The 17,215-nt window shown below is 32.0% G+C and overlaps 1 protein-coding gene across 3 annotated transcripts in view; it reads left to right on the forward strand.

Annotated features, from left to right (window-relative positions):
* LOC124353991 (putative inorganic phosphate cotransporter) overlaps positions 1 to 9,351 on the forward strand; it is a 52,060-nt gene extending 42,709 nt beyond the window's left edge. For all 3 annotated transcript variants that reach the window (XM_046804099.1, XM_046804098.1, XM_046804097.1), the window contains 6 exons: positions 959 to 1,046; positions 1,217 to 1,434; positions 2,493 to 2,645; positions 5,782 to 5,914; positions 7,076 to 7,314; positions 8,360 to 9,351. In XM_046804099.1, coding sequence (XP_046660055.1) covers positions 959 to 1,046; positions 1,217 to 1,434; positions 2,493 to 2,645; positions 5,782 to 5,914; positions 7,076 to 7,314; positions 8,360 to 8,575 — 1,047 coding nt within the window. In that variant the 3' untranslated portion in view covers positions 8,576 to 9,351. The remainder of the gene's footprint in view (positions 1 to 958; positions 1,047 to 1,216; positions 1,435 to 2,492; positions 2,646 to 5,781; positions 5,915 to 7,075; positions 7,315 to 8,359) is intronic.
* The last annotated feature ends 7,864 nt before the right edge of the window (positions 9,352 to 17,215 follow it).

A 17,215-nucleotide genomic window follows, 5' to 3' on the forward strand; every position in this document is an offset into this window, starting at 1 on the left:
TTTTAAATAATTTGAATAGTACCTCTAATATACCCAGTTTTAGCATTTCATTTCAAACACACTACCATTGTAGGCCAATTCAAAAGTATAATAACTTCTTTGACTTCAGTTTCCTGCTATCCGTGATGGCTGAATGTCACACATTATCTTCCAATGTCACTAGAGTACAATGAGAATGTTTCTGTAAAGACCAGGAGTTAAGAGAGTACCTATGAGGAACGTATAATATAATTCCTTTGTTGACAGACAAATTGCTGAAAATTGTTTGATAGTTTTGTTGCACAATCCAGACAATGGGCTAACAACTTCTTACTGATAAATTGACCAAAGGTAATTGTATATGAAATTGTGATTGTACTCATTGTCTTACACAGTAATTGTCGGTGTTTTACCCACATTTTACGGAATATTTTCCATTCAACACTTGTATGAGCTGTTTATCTTCAGGGAGATGTTCAAAGATGTTTTTAAAGTTTTGGTACCATATTTTACTCTTGTTGATACAGTATGGGAAGCAAGTGTAAGTAGTAAAAATACAAAAAGCCAAGTGAGTAATTCAGAGTCCTATCATAGAGCAATTTAAAATCATATTAATGTGAAATTTTTAAAATTAATATTAAGTATTTGTATTGTATATTTTTTTTACTTTGCTTGTCACAAAATTTATTTTCAATGTTGAATTATTTATTCACAATAAAATATGGATTACAATAATTGAATGGAAATTCCTCAATATTTTCTCAATACATATATAATTATAATATAATTATAAAATTGTATGAAATATAATATCATACATATGTTTAGATTATCACACAACTGACCTTTTATATAATACAAGATAAGTCATTTATCCTTTTAAAATATACAAAATTCGTAACAATAAAAATATGATGATTGCAGTTTAGTCATATATTTTGAATTTAATTTTTATCCCTTCATCCAATGCATGTTACAGGGCACAACTTTCCCAGCACTCAGTACCCTGTTAGCTCAGTGGGCCCCACCCTTGGAGAAGAGCAGACTGTCAAGTATGTGCTTTGCAGGTGAGTTATAAATTTATTTTAATGAACAAATTCAATAGATTGTGTTGTGATATTTTAACCGACTATCCTTGGCTTTATTCATTGTTTTTAGAAAGTGTAGAAACAGTATTTATTATTCAATTTTTCAATCATTCAACAAAATTGGTTTTTCTAACACAGTTTCTGTGTAGGGGTCCAGCTGGGGATGATCATAGCCACATCGCTGGGAGGTATCATCATCCAGTACGATGGCTGGGAAAGCGTGTTCTACGTGTTTGGCACTGTTGGACTGGTGTGGTTCATCATCTGGTGTCTCATCTGTTACAGTGACCCTGCCTCCCATCCTTTCATCTCTGAAGAAGAGAAGAGCTATCTGGCCGAGACCATTGGTGGTGTTGAGCGAGACAAGGTTAGCGGTACAGACCCATTTTCTCTTTCCTCTCATAAAGTTGTAAAAATAAAAGATTTTGCTTTCAGCAAAAGTAAAAAAATACTAATTTCTGAGCAATTTCTTTTTTGCAATTTTTCTCAGACTGAATTGTATTAACTTGTATTTATAAAGAAAATAAAGCCTTGGATTGGAATTAAATTAATTTCAGACCCATCCTCTTTTTCCATCAGTTTTAAGAGCATTATTGAAGATCGTAACTACGAATATAGACAGATAGATAATAGATATATAACAAAACTAATTATAGAAGATTTTATTTTTTTCATTTTCAGAATGTTTAGTAATGACAGCAGCTCGACATTAGAATTCAGTAAAAAAAAAAAAAACAAAAATATTGGTCCAAATAATTGTTAATTATGTCTTTTTTTATAAAAAGTGCTTAATAAAGTAAACAAAGCTGTTGGAGTGATTTAATTGTGTAATGTTCGTTTATATGGCAGTAGTCCTCCATGTGTAACATTATTGAATATGTCACCTTCTGTAATCCAGTAAATGTTTTAATTTTGTCTTTATTCAAAAACCAAAGTAGGCAGAAAAGTTCTTAACATAATTAGGTATAAAAAAGTAAAATAATTTAATGAAATAATTTTGATTGTAGACATTATTCTACATAAACAACATCAGTTGTATGGTCTCACCATATGTTAAAACATTGCTGACACAATTAAATTTTTTATATATTTCAGATTCTCCAACATAAGTCAACAGGTGTTAAACTGAAACCAAAGATCTTTTTACATGTTCACTTGAAGTTTCATAGATATATTGAAAATGTTTCTGTAGAATGTGAGGTTGGCATTTCCATTACTCGCCTTCAAATCTTCAAAGACATTAGTTAACATAATTTTACACTACATTAACAGTTAGAAGCACACATTAGACAGCAGTTTGATTTCAATGATTGTAAATTAATAATACATACAAAATTAAATAATAGTTGCTAAGAATATATCTTTAAATGGTTCTATCCTAATTATCTAATAAATACTAATGTTATTTCTTTCATTATCCCATAGGATCTGGCAGGAACGCCTTGGAAGATTTTGTTCACGTCATGGCCAGTCTGGGCTCTTATTATCGGGGAGACAGGGCATGACTGGGGACTCTACACTTTGATCACAGACCTACCTAAATACATGAACGATGTCATGCATTTTGACATCGCTGAGGTAATACCAAAATTCCATATTTTTACTAAGACAATCGTTTCTTCTTTACCATGTTCATACATAGATAGAGACAAGCTTCATGGAATTTATAGACAGTAATCACAAGATTTAACATGTTGCTAATGACTAATTATACATTAAAGGTGTGTTGTGAGCCTAGTTAATAGTACAGCAATGATTTTTTAATACCCTCTAAATATTATCTGGGTGCAGTTTAAACTTTGGAGATGTGTTTAAAAAATCTTCACAAACTTATGGGCTAACAATAACATTAACATTGACTGAAAATCATAGCAAGCAACCAAATGTAATAGTTTAAAACAAAAATTTCACTTTTAATTCTTTTACTTTTTTTAACCACTCCCTCAAGTCTATAACAAAAGAACTCCTTTTTTTCAGGATACTACCAGCAGAAAACATTATGACCCCACAGGTGGGTCATGTATTAAACAGCTAAAGTGTATTAAAAATAAATGTATTGTCAAGTGTTATTACTGTTAATGTTCCATACTATTACTAAAATTATATTTATTTAAAAAAATCTAGATGTATTTCAGATTTTTGGCCGAAATTGCATTGTTATTTTAGAAACTATGATAAAATAAAAATATAAGATATATATTTATGATTAATATGTATAGTTCTTGTGGATCATTCACTCATATTCTACTCCCTACTGATAAAGAGAACTGCAACTTATGTAAGGGGATGATGAAATCTTTTCATTGTTGACAGTGAGATCCAAATCTAAAACTTTCTCTTTATTTCACTGATTACTATAATTTCTTTCAATACTTTGATGGAAACCTTTTCTTATGAAACATTTCTACCATAAACTTTGCACTCTAACTTTTGCCATCCAAAAATTGAACATTGTGTAAAATTACATGCTGAAGAAAATTTTGCATTACTTTAAATTATCCAAGAAGGGTGACGTTTGTGACTTTACTTTAATCACCTTACTCTTTATTACCTGACCCTTCTTACCAGAAAATTGTATTAATTCATTTTTACAACTTTTACTCTGTGACAATTTAAATAGATATTGCTTTACTTCATTGACATTTTTTGGTTGCGGTTCTGAGATTGTGTTATACATCTTTAACTATTTTTGAAAGGTGTGTCAACATGATATTTAATATCTCGACATAATATTTCAATATACATACCAGAACTCCTGTTATTTTTCCATGAAGAAAATTTTGTTAATTCAATAATAATTTGGTCATATTTGTAAATCATTTATCACTGTCATAACCATTATTAAATTACAATGTTAATGGCTTTTCAGATCAGAGATAACTTTTAAATGACAAAAAATCTTGGTCTACTGAACTAATTTCAGAAAATTAGAATTTCTGAATCCTTTCCATCTTGCTGCAATAAGCAGGCTTCTGCTTGATTAGGATCCACTTCCACAACACAACAATAAGATTGTAAATAAAGATATTCTCATTCTCATTCATTCCACTCATCAGTTGTAGACAGTTTTTGGGTTCACCAACCCTGTTTAAGATAAATTGTTTTTAATTGATTGAATCTGACCAAATCCAATCCAGTAGAGGACACTTACCGAATTAACTAAACTTTGCATTAAATATCATAAACATCAATCTCATCTTGAATTCTTTAATCCATCCTGCATCCAAAAACTGCTCCTTGTAGTTTTGTCCATTGCATGGTTATAAGATTACTATTTAATGTAAGTTAGCCGCCTTAGCATGTGCCGTAATTAATGCTGTCACAATAAAAACTTTACATTCATTGCACAAGTATGACAAAGGCCTTTGTACTAGAAACAATTAAAAATATAAGTTCTACTCCCTCTCTTATAGCTGTGCTGAAATAAGACCACTGTTCTTTGATTGACTACAATTTAAGGACCTCTAACCAATGTCGCCTTATTTAAATAAGCTCAACTAGTTCTTCATTCTATGGAAGTTTCTTTCTCTAATAGAAGGAATAACTAAGACCTCGGATCAAAGATGACATTGCTGTTCTGAGACAGAGGACCAATAATTTGTTGTATAATGTGATCCAACCCCAACTTTATTTTATCAACATTTTGACTATACACAAACATGTCAGATTTTACATTCAAACCACATTCCAAGATCTTGCTCAGTTAACAAGTTGTTTTCAACACCTATTTGACTAGACTCATTTTAAATTCTTCAGACACCTCTGCGATAACTGCTTTGGAACATGTCTGTATTTGCAGACCTGGAACCACCAGTTTTGTGAATTCCACTAATGTTCTGAACTTCATTTCCCACATTTCAGTAGGAAAAGGATAAGTTTAATGTTTTTAAAGTGAAGTCTACCCATTAGTATATACCTTAGTGAATAAATAAATTGGTATAAGTATAATTTGGTTTGGTGTTGGTATGGTGATTTTAAATTGATTAGATTAAGATATAACTGATAAAGTCTTTTGCAATTAGACTCATAATAAAAAGAGCATTACTTGACAAACAAGTCAAGCTGAAGATAATTGCTTCCATGCCATAGCTGTCTGGTTCTACAATTACGTTCTTCACTTTGCCAAATGAATCTCCATCTTGGAGAATCTTCGTCTTTAAATATGCACTTTTGATATTTGATCTAACGTCTATTTATTTTATAGCAAACTTTCCATTTTTGACATTAGATTCTTTCTGTTCATAAAGACAACACTTATATTTGATTCATATGTGGAATTGATGTTATAAATAACTATAGCCTAAAGTGCAGCTATTGTCTCCATAAGTAATTATTTTTAATGTACTAGTTCTCTTGCCTCTAGTTGGTGTATGTAGATGCAAACAATTCCGTACTATTTACTGACCAATCTCTGTAGCTAGATTGAAGTTGTATTGTGAGATACTGATTTTTTTACTCCTGGATATTTACATTTTTCCATTACTAATCTGACACCAATAGAACAAAACATTAGTTGTCAACACCAAATTATTGTAATTGATTCACATCCAAAAACACTAGAGATTTAGTTAACTTTTCTATTTTATTCTACACGAATATTATAATTAACATAAAACTACAAGACTCGTGTTCATCAGTTTATAGTTAGTTCTAGTAAGTCACGTCGGTTTGTTGGTTTTGGATAGAAAGTATGACTTAAATCTTGTGTTTTCAGAACGGATTAGTCTCGGCTATTCCATATCTCACTATGTGGATTTGTTCTCTCCTCATTGGAGGATTGGCTGATTGGATGCTTACTCGTAACATTATGACTATCACTCCATTGCGGAAACTACTTGCTTCTGTAGGTAAGACTATGTCAAAATTTACCTAATAATTTCCCCATGCAAATGACAGTTTTACTCAAGTTTATTTGGTTAATTTAATTTTAAGTAGACTCCTTAGAAATCTGCCTATTACGATCACCTCATGACAAAATTTAAGGGCGACCGTCTGCATTTTCTCCGACTATGGTTCCCAAAACGATAATTTGAAAATTAATGTGCCAATTTTATTAATATGTGGTGTGTATCAGTATTTATGTATGAGCTTATGTAATATAATGGAAACTTGTATACATGATAACTGTCATAAGTTTTAATAGATCTAGACTAAACTTGATAAGGAGACAGTATTCGCACATAGCTTGGATGAATTTGTTAGCCAGAATTAACCAATAAAATGGTTCGTTTGGACAGAGTTTTCTAGATCATTTATGAAATATTTAAAATTGTTTGGTATATTAATATGCCTTAACGTATGTTTAGTTTAACATTTCAAGATGACAGCCAGATGTGAAATCTACCTTTCTTTCGACTAACCCGGAAAGGAAATTTTTTGTAGCACTGTCTTTAATTTTAACTATAAGGTTTTTTCTGTTCAAATTCTTATTACCAAGGATGTCAGTATTTAAATTAAATAATTATGGATTGTTTTACTTTGTTTGTGGTTAAAAGACGGTGTAATAGGGCAGAATATAAAAATTGTGTTTAATGCAGATAGCCCCAATGTGCATTAGTGAAGCTTATCTCAGGAGGCTGGTAAAATTTATATTTTCTCTGTCTGACTTCTCGAGAACAAATTGAACTATAGACTTAAAATGTTGCATGAAACTTTATTTCTACATAGGCAAGATAAAGTTTGATAATGGTGCAAGTCTCTTCACAGATTCCCCGTTCTACCCTTAGCAAAGCTTGCTATGTGACATGGTCAGGTCTTTTCCAACCATTTTTTAATGTATAAATGAACGTTTTTAGTTAGTTTAATAAACATACAACAGTATATTTTTATAAATTAATTTATCTTGTATATCATAATGTAAATTTATGAGCAGTAGGAAGAAAATTGTAGTAGAAAACTATCAGATTTATTAACTCTACCTACTATACACTTGCAATGTGATAAAATTTTAAGCCTGAACTGCTTTTATACATGAGATTGATCCATGGGGCATGATCGGGGTGTTCCAGGAGCTATAGGGCCAGGGGCAGGAGCTGTGTTGGCTTCATACGCAGGTTGTGACAAGCTCCTTGTTACGATCATGTTCACCATTGGGATGGGGCTGATGGGTTTCTGCTACGCGTCCTTGCGTGTCAACTCTCTTGACCTCAGTCCGAACTACGCAGGATCCATCATGGCCATCGTCAACGGCCTCAGCTCCGTCTCAGGAATGATCACTCCTTATCTCATTGGTGTACTCACACCCAATGTAAGTAATCTGTTTTAAGCTATATTCTTCAGGAAAATTTTGAGAAATGGGATGGGTATGTTACAACTTAAATTCAATGAATACCACAAATTAACAAAAAAAGGTTAACATGATTAAGTTGACAAGTATTAACTAAGATTTCTTGAATTTAATTGTTGCAAGAAGACTGAAATCTTAAGTTTTGACATCTCTAATGGGCGTCTGCTTTTAATCGATATCTTCATATTTTGATTACTTATATGATTATTTTATAAAATGTTGACTAAATATAGCTATAAAATTAATAACACCATGAATAAATTTTGGGGTAATATTTTAAAAGAAAAGTGGATATTTTGATATCAATGAATTAAACACATATACTTGAAGAACACTTAAAATATCTCAGTAGTGGGTTTTATTTTTAAATATTAAATTAAATTTACATTCCTTTAGCACCTAATTTGAAATAGATTTTTGTTAATATTCCAAGCAAATACTATACAGACACCTTTGTAGCAAAATGTCATTCTATTTATCTAGACAAGTGCCAAGAGCAAACACACTTTTGGACAATTAAGTGCAACTATCACCCTAGGAGAAAATTAGATGAAATTGTAATCAGGGATGTACTTAGACTGGTTTTTTCGGACAATTACCTGGGCCACATGTCCATATCGAAGGACGAGACAGCTCAATCTAATAACTGTAACTTACTATTGAATGTTACTATCACTTACTAAATAATAATATGGTGTCAATGGAATAACGTAAAAAAAACAACAACAAATACAACCAGAGAGTTATAATGTTAAATGTTCAAAATTTACAAAAGTAGAACTAGCAGTCATTATTGTACTATAGGATATTTCTAATGTAATTTTTGTTATTGAAATGTCATTAATTAAAAAACATTTTGTTCAAATCTCCAAATCCATTTTTTTTTTTTTATTGAACATACAACGAGAAACTTTGAAATAAATTTAAACTATTCAAATCATATTTTAGGTGTAATATAAGTGGTCAAAGATGAAAGATATTTCTAATAATGTAATTTTTGTTGCAGAGGTCATTGCGGGAGTGGCGCGTCGTGTTTTGGATCATGTTTGCCGTTCTGTTCTTCTCCAACTGCGTCTTCGTCTGGTTTGGTTCTGGTGAGGTGCAGCCCTGGAATGACACACGGAAAAGAAAAACATCCCCCCAGAATGGAAAAGAACGACATGGTGCTGACCATGAGCAAAGTGATGGTATTACTGCATTTGATGAAAGCAAAACACCTTGATTTATTTAATGTAGCATTTGAAATATTAACAAACTTTTATTTTAATTATGCAAAAACAGTCATGCTTGTCTTCCATAAAGAATCACAAAAATGGAATTAAATCATATTTTTTATGCTTTAGCATAAATACATCTGTCTGTACGTAATTTTTTGATGCTGCCTAATTAGAATTTTAAATTCTGAATTATACCACCATTTATGATATTATAAAATAATATAGAGTCTTAAACCATTTACAGTATTTATTTAGTTAAATGCATATTTATATTTTTCTAGAGAATCTAAATTTAATCTTTCTTTCTAAGAACTCAAAGACCTGTAAATAAAAGTAATTAGTTGTAGATGTAGATAGTATTGTGTAAATAGTTGTAAACTATTTAAAACTAATATTGTATTTAAAGCTATTGCGGTTTTATGTGTATACTTTATTTTAACATGTATTGTCATATAGAATTATTTGAGCTGTGTTGTAACTATTTGAGTACGTTAAGTTGTGAATGGTGTTCCTTTAGATGTTTTTTCTAGTCGGTATTGAATTTATTCTATTTACTTTATATGGAACCAAGTTTCGTAGGCAAAATATATTTTTCTTCTACATGTTTGCTTTTACAATTCTCTTTAGTTTACACACCCAGTATTGATGACACAGTTTATATGATATTGAATAACAGTTTAAATGTCTCAGAATGTGTACAGTGTAAATAGTAAATTCTAGATGTTTTCTGCTGCGCAGAAATTTGTGTACAAATATCATTTAAATAAATATTTTATGTATTTTCAGACTACATTATTTCATTAGCACATAAATGGACTTCCTGGGCATCAAGCTCTACAAAATATAATGTTATAACTTAGAAATGTTGTTCTAAATCCTAATGCTGTAGCCATGCAAACTTCCTAAATTGGTGTGCCCATTTCAGATAGTTTGCAGACCATCACAGTAAAAAACTTAAAAAATAATAAAACTGAATTATATATAATTTGTTTTCAGTAAGAAATTCTCTTTTACGAGTAGTAACTATCACTGAGATATTTTTCTTGTAGATTTATTTTCCTATGTCAAGCCTGGAAAGCGGCATAAAGTTTTTGTTACAAATTTTACCTTTAAACACTCATAAGAAATAAAAAATTCAAAGTAGCAAAATTGTTTATTTTCAATAACATGATATGTAGTACGAGGGCTGTTCAAAAAGTATCTGACTTTTGTTAGTTAAAAGTGCATTTATTGAACTAGAGCTACAAACTTCTAATCCCCTTCAAAGTAGTCTCCTTGGTGATGCACACACTTCTTCCAGTGTTTCTGCCACTGTTCAAAATATTTCTAGAAGGCATCTTTTAGAATGCTGTTAAGCTCGGCCATTGTATTCTGTTTAATGTCCTCTCTTTCTTAAAATTGAGTTCCTTTCAGGAGCATTTTCAGCGTAGGAAATAGCCAGAAGTCACAGGGAGCCATGTCAGGAGAGTACGAAGCTTGGCGAACCAGACATGTGTGTTTTTAGTGAGAAAACTGAATTAGATGTGCAGAGTGGGCAGGTGCATTATCGTTATGGAGCTGCCAAGTTTTGTTGCCCACAGATTTGGTCGTTTGAGTCATCGAGCATCATGTAGGCAACAAAGATAGTATTCTTTTGTGATGGTTTGGCCGTGTGGTGCGCACTCATGATGCACCACTCCACTGGAGTCAAAGAAGACTGTCAACATGACCTTGACTTGGCTGTGAACTTGCTGTGGTTTTTTTGGTCTTCGAGATGTTGTGTGTTTCTACTGCGATGATTGCAACTTGGTTTCTGGGTCATATCTATAAATCCAGAATTCGTCACCAGTGACCACTGTATTCAGGATGTCAGGGTTACTGTTTGCCCTGTTCAACATGCCTTGTGCGATTCCAAGGCAAAGTTGTTTTTGCTCCATTGTTAGCAACTTTGGAACAAATTTTGCGGCCACTCTTCTCATTTTAAAATCCTCGGTTGAAATTGAATGTACTAACCCAATGCTGACTCCAATTTCTTCTGTTAGTTCTCAGACTGTAAGACGAAGGTCCACGGTTCACTTGTTCAATAACATTCTCATTCCAGCCTGTAGATGTCCTGCCTGAACGCGATTCACTTTCCACTGACGTGTGACCATTTTTGAATCGCTTGTACCAATCTTTTATTCCAGTACTGCTCATGGGAGACTTCCCAAAAGCCTGTTGAATGTTGTGAATTGTTTCCATTTGCGAAACACCAAACTTTTGGCTAAATTTAATGCTATAACGCTGCTCAAGTTTTTATGCTATTTTATAACTTGATAAAAACTGCTGAAAACAGAGAGATCTACACTAATAGGCTGACTGCCAGTGACTGAAGCTTTGTCATGATACAAAACAGTCCATGCATGCACATGACAGTCTCCTCCACACCCCCACTAAGCTTGGCCACCAGCACTTCATTTGTTTAAGCGGATAGAAGGTCCGATACTGTTTGAACAGTCCTCGTATATTTTAATTGAAGTAAAATTGTATTTATGGCAATTTTTCTTTAGTAAATTTGCTGAGCTAATTTGCATACTCACAACTATATATTTTATTTGTAACAGTGTTTTTACACTCAAAAGAGTTCACTATTAGAAAATAATATTATTTAACAACAAAAAATTTTAAAACAATTTTTTATAAACGTGCAAAATAACATTATTTCATGCTAAAAATTTATCCTTACACTCATTTTAATAGTACTTTAAAATACTGATTCCCTAGTATCTACAACACTGGTTGAATGTAAATGCAACAAAAATTGAATACATACTTACAAAAATAACAGAATTATAACAAAATATGTAAATTTTCGTACATTAAATAAAATTTGCTTGAAAGAAGTTATTACTTGTAACATACAAATAAATTATGAAAACACTTTTAGGATTTTTTTAGATATAATATTATTTTAGACTATAATCTTATAAACAATTACATCTAATATTTAATACAATGACTTATTTTGGGATTTCCCCCGTTTTGATTGAAGGGTGGATTTCAAAAGTAGTTACTATGGTCATTACATCGCATCTACAGACACAAATTATAATGAAATATCTTTAATCGATTAGTACAAATATCATTGAGAAAACGTGTAAAATAACAACGCAAATAAACAATTAGGCTGAAGGTGACTCAGCTATCTTCTCTGCAGTAAAGCAATAAAAATCTGAAAGTACCTCCTCTCCCTTCTCCACAGTTCTACAGTTAATAGAACAAAGCCCGTCATTTTTCTAAATCTTATAAATAAAAACAAATCACAAAATGTGTTGCAAAGCACTGATCTCGAGAACGACTGGACCAATTTGGATAATTGTTTTTGTAAAATATTTATTGAAATCCAAAGAAGATTTATATGAAGAAAAAATTAGAAAAGTTACCTGACATAAATTGGAATCCTGAAAAAATGGCAGTCCAACAAAATCGAAATTCAACCAAAACTAAACAGCTGTTGATATTTTAGCTGAATTTGGAAAAATTGGCTGAAATATTTGTTTACATTTAATGTTATAAAATATTATTAATTGTATAGTGCTTGATCAGTGGTGTGATGCAGATATGAAGTAAATATCTAACTTTTACTCCAGATTGCACCAGTAACAATTTTAAAAATCTAATGTATTTTTAAATACTGTTATAAAACTAACTTAAATGAACAAAGCTGTGAATGTTTTCACATAAGGTACTCTTAAAGTGGTGGGCTTCTTTAACAATGTGATATGGCTAAAGGGGAAACAGAGAAATTTACACCAACATGCCTCAACGATCCATTCCTCACAAGACTACACTGTTCGACGAAAAACAACAAAACTTCACAACGCAAAATCTTATAAATGATTATTTTGAGAAGTTGCATGAATTTAATGAGAATATCTCCCTTATACCGGAAGTAGTTAAGATTAGGCCCTAGACCATAATAGCCTTCTCAGCCCTATGTATATATGTATATTTTTTTCATCAGGAAAAGAACAAACGCAAATATGGCACAAAATACCTTAGACCGAAAGTAGATTACAAAGCCGGTAGTCGCTTTTTAACCAAAGTAGATTTCTGAGAGCTACATACGTTTATAGTTTTTTTGGCAATAAGGCAATTGTAGCAACATGAGTGATTTTACACGGTAAGAAGTAAACACTTTTTAACTTAAGTAGGCTTTTCAGATCTACATATATACATTCTTTTCTTCGTTAGGACAACAAGGCAAACTCTACTACTAAATAGAGAAAAAAGCCATGCAGTTTTGAATAATATAGAGTAGTAACGTTGCAAAAATAGTGGTGAAATACCGTATTTTTAGCCAATTCAATTTAAAATTGGTACCAATTAAGTATTGTCATACTTAAACATTACTTGGATTGGTTCTCCGCCAATAAATGTTTAGTCTCTCAACCAATAGAAGATTTTAATATAGTGACTATACGCATTTGTAAAAATCACAAGTATCAAAATCCAGTTAACCTTTCAAATCTTCCATTAAATCTTCTGTTAACCATAGTCAATAATTAATTTGAAACAAACAGTTTTACGCTTATTTTCAATCTTTGTATGTTTCAAGATTATTAGAAGATTAATCCAATGGACAGAGAAATTTTTATTTAATACAGTTGTTATAAAAATGTTTAAACTATATCAAGAGGTCAAATTTCCCTTCTGGCTTAATTGGACGAACGGCATAATTGGAAGAACAGCAGATTTCTAACATGGCTGATATCTCGAATGGTTATAACAATTCAATTTTCTTATATACTTTTAAACGTTTTAACGGCCAATATCTTAAAATTTTAAGTTTTAAAAATAAGAGTGGTTTTAAATTGCTTGAGAATTTTGTGTTGATTCTGATTTATGTTATGAAAAATATCCCAGATCAAAATTTTGAACAAATGCAAATGCAATCCTTAAATTTTATATTGGTTGAGATTAACTAAAGAACTTATCCAAGCAATACATAAGTTCCATTTGAATTGGCTATAAATTATGGCAATCATGTATTCACCATTATTCTCACAATGATATTGTAAATTATTTAGAAGTTTGTACCGTCATTATCCGAAAAACTTAACTGATTTACAAAAAATATATAAAACATGTTACAAAGGTTGTGAATAACCTGAGAATGTCATTTTTGTGTAGGTTGGGAAATAGTGAGTTAAAACAGAGCAGTTTTTGATAATATACAATAACATTTTGGAAATAGTAGTGAAAACTACTATTCCCATATATACTACTGTATAGCCATAATTTCTAGTAAATTCAAACTAAAATTAATACCAAGACAATACTCACACATTCCTTGAGTAAGTTCTTCAACAATTAAAAAAAAGGTTTAATGATAGCTGCTATTCGCATTTGTGCAAAATTGAATTCTCAGGTATTTTACAAGATAAATCAAAATTAACATTTCCTTAATTTTCAAGCATCATTTTGGTTATTTCTACATATTCTTTTATAGGTCTTAAAAGCTTTAAGACGGTGGCTATATAAAACATGGAAAATAAATGTTCATATCTCAATTTGTCATCCATTATAGGCCAAAGAGGCTTAGGCCATTTTCAACACTTTGAATCTGGGGCTAAGATGTCAATAATGTTATAACTGTCCGATTTCGTTTTAAGTTTGGTATGTGGGTTTGCAACACTTGTACATTTTTTGAAGAAGGGCAATACCAATAGCTAATAAACCGGAGTTCGAGTTGGATTCTACAACACTATAGCATTAAGGAATATAGTTTGCTTTACATTTATAACTATTCCAGTAGACAGGGACAGTTTTTATTACATAAACGCTTTTTATTAGACACAGTTATGAAACCGAACACGATATGGAAGTAACCTACACTACGTGCGTATGATAGAAACAGAATATTTGAGCTATTGAATATGATATATAGCTATATAATTGAAATGGAACTGAACTTAACATTCGCATTGAATCAATATTTCCCACCATAGCTAAGTTATGCATACTTAACTGCTGTCCTTAAGTTATTGCTCTGCCATGCTTTGGAATATTGTCTAAAACATCGTATTGCACTCAATTATGTACTTGATGAGACAACGATAACACCTCTTCATCAAGATTACACTTAATTTTGTCTAGCTGCCGCTTATGTCAAAATGATGCAAAGTTCGTTTTGGACTTTTTTATCACCAACTTTCTTGTATCTCTTCAAACGGACGTCGACTTCCAATCCGATTCTAGGATTCAAGTGTGTGACAGGATCAAATTTCTGACACTGCACTAAGTGGAAGTGAAATGGAGCTGAGCTCAGCATTCACATTGAATTAGTCCTTCCTACCACGGCTACATTATGTGTAGGTTAATGATATTATTAGGTCTTCACATTAAATAAATCAATACCATATTTTTATGGGGGCTACGTCATATAGGACATCAGATTTTTTAAGTCTGCTAAAAGTGTTTAGAAGAACTGAAAAAATTGTATGTAGTACAATAAGGGAATAGTATGCCAAATGTCACGTAATAGGCTTTACTCAAGCCTATAGCTCCTCTCATTCTAGAGATGTCATGCAAACAGACAGACAATAACAAAATGTCTACACCTTAAGGCTGACAGAAGAGAAAATCTGCCAACCCATAAGTTCAAAGATGCTTTGTAAAATTCGATGGATAGACATGTACCTTCATTGAAATAATTCTAATGTATAGAAATAAATTTCATGCAAAATTTAAAGTCTATAAATTAATTTCTTCTTCAGATATTCAGCAGGAAATAGACATAGACAGAAGATTTTTTCCAGAACTCTTTGGGGTAGCTTGGCAAAATATAAAGAATTTCAATTCATTAATGATATATTACCCTTTGCTAACGCTCAGCCATATCCCATGGAGGGATATTTACCATTATCGTATATGTACTTTATCTTGCCTATATATGAACAAGGTAGGAGTACGCCACACCACGTGTCTCATAATATGCTTAACTGAGCTTACAGTCAAATTTTCAAGTCTACAGCTAGTTTCACTCTCAATATACAATAACATTTTTTAGTTTATTAAGTTAGGTTTCATAGCAGTGTTTAAATAATCAAAGTCTACACACCAAGCCACCAAAAGATGATTTATGTGTTGGGGTAGTTAGGCTACATATTTATATGTCACATTTTAAAATCCCATCTCATAATGAGACTCAAGTCAGCTTACAAATTTGGTTATTTTATAATTTTCTCGTAGCCATCATGCTTACCTGTCAGACCAATGTTAAAACGTTAGCTACTGCTTAACCATATCTCATGGAAGACATTCACCATAATTTATTGAACTCAGTGTTGCCTGTATATATAGAAATGAAGCTTCATGAAAATTTCAAGTACGTTAGTTCGTTTTTGAGACATCATGCGGACAGACAGACATAAATGAAATTCTCTAGCCTCTGCAGTTACTGACTTTACTAATGCTCATTCAATTAAAATTAAGCTACAGAGTATCAAAGGACCTGCAGAAATGTAACAAAAGCCTTGACTAATCCAACAAATATATATCACATGTTAAAGTGCCATATGAATGAGCTCAGTCTATTTAAAAATTTCTTTATTCTATTATTTTCTTGTTGCCATCATAGGATACCCATAAAACTAGGGTGGTACCAAAAGTTTGGCCACTAAGGTATAAAGAAAGCAGGCTTGGATTATGTATTAGACTGATTTCTTATTTTATCTCTCCAAGAGAATGCACTCCTAATATGAAAACCTCATTTCGTTTAGTTCGAGTTCTGCAGCTGCTCAACAAACAACCTACGGTCGTGGAGACTGACCTAGATGCTGAAACCCTCATAATGGAAAATCTGCGGATAGTCTCTGAAATTTCTATTGAACTAAATGTGTCCTATGGCATTGCATTAACAATAATTCATTATGTTCTGGGTATGTCCTAAGTGTCAGCCATATGAATGCCTCAAAAACCTCTCCATACATCATCGTCCTCGTGGGAGCTTCTGCGCCTCTATGACTATGACCCAGAAGACTTGATGGCCCGACTAGTGACTGGAGACGAAACATGGCTTTACCAATGGGACCCTGAAACCAAGCAGCGATCCATACAGTGGCGGTGTAAGGGATCTCCACCACCGAGGAAGTTCAGAACTCAGTCAGAAAAGTGATGGATACAGTTTTCTGGGATTCCAAGGGTACACTGATGATTGATTACCTTGACAACAGAAGAACAATAGCAGGGGAATATTATGTTGAACTACTCCAGAATTTAAGATGAGCTATATTGAAAATAGATGAGGGATTTATTTATTTGATTTGCAAGCCACAATACAGGTAAAAAAATCCAATTACATTGGGGCAGTTATATAATCCCATACTCCCACCACATTTAACTTCCATGACTTTTTCAATTAAAGGAAGGTGATTTGAGGACTTGGGAGTGTATGAAAACTGCTACATAACTGTAGTTTGCAGACCAGGAGATAACATTTTTTTACGAAGGCATAAGTAGTCTTGAACCAGTTGACCAAGTGTGTTAAATTAAGGAGTGGTTATATAGAAAAGTAAATTAGTTTCATATTTTAACACCTTTCTTTATACCTTAGTTGCAAAACTTTTTGATCTTGCCTCGTACCAATTAGTCCAAAAGAAACAAATGCTCGTCAATTCCTAAAT

This window comes from Homalodisca vitripennis, chromosome 2 (genome assembly GCF_021130785.1).
Source record: "Homalodisca vitripennis isolate AUS2020 chromosome 2, UT_GWSS_2.1, whole genome shotgun sequence".
Classification (NCBI taxonomy): domain Eukaryota; kingdom Metazoa; phylum Arthropoda; class Insecta; order Hemiptera; family Cicadellidae; genus Homalodisca; species Homalodisca vitripennis.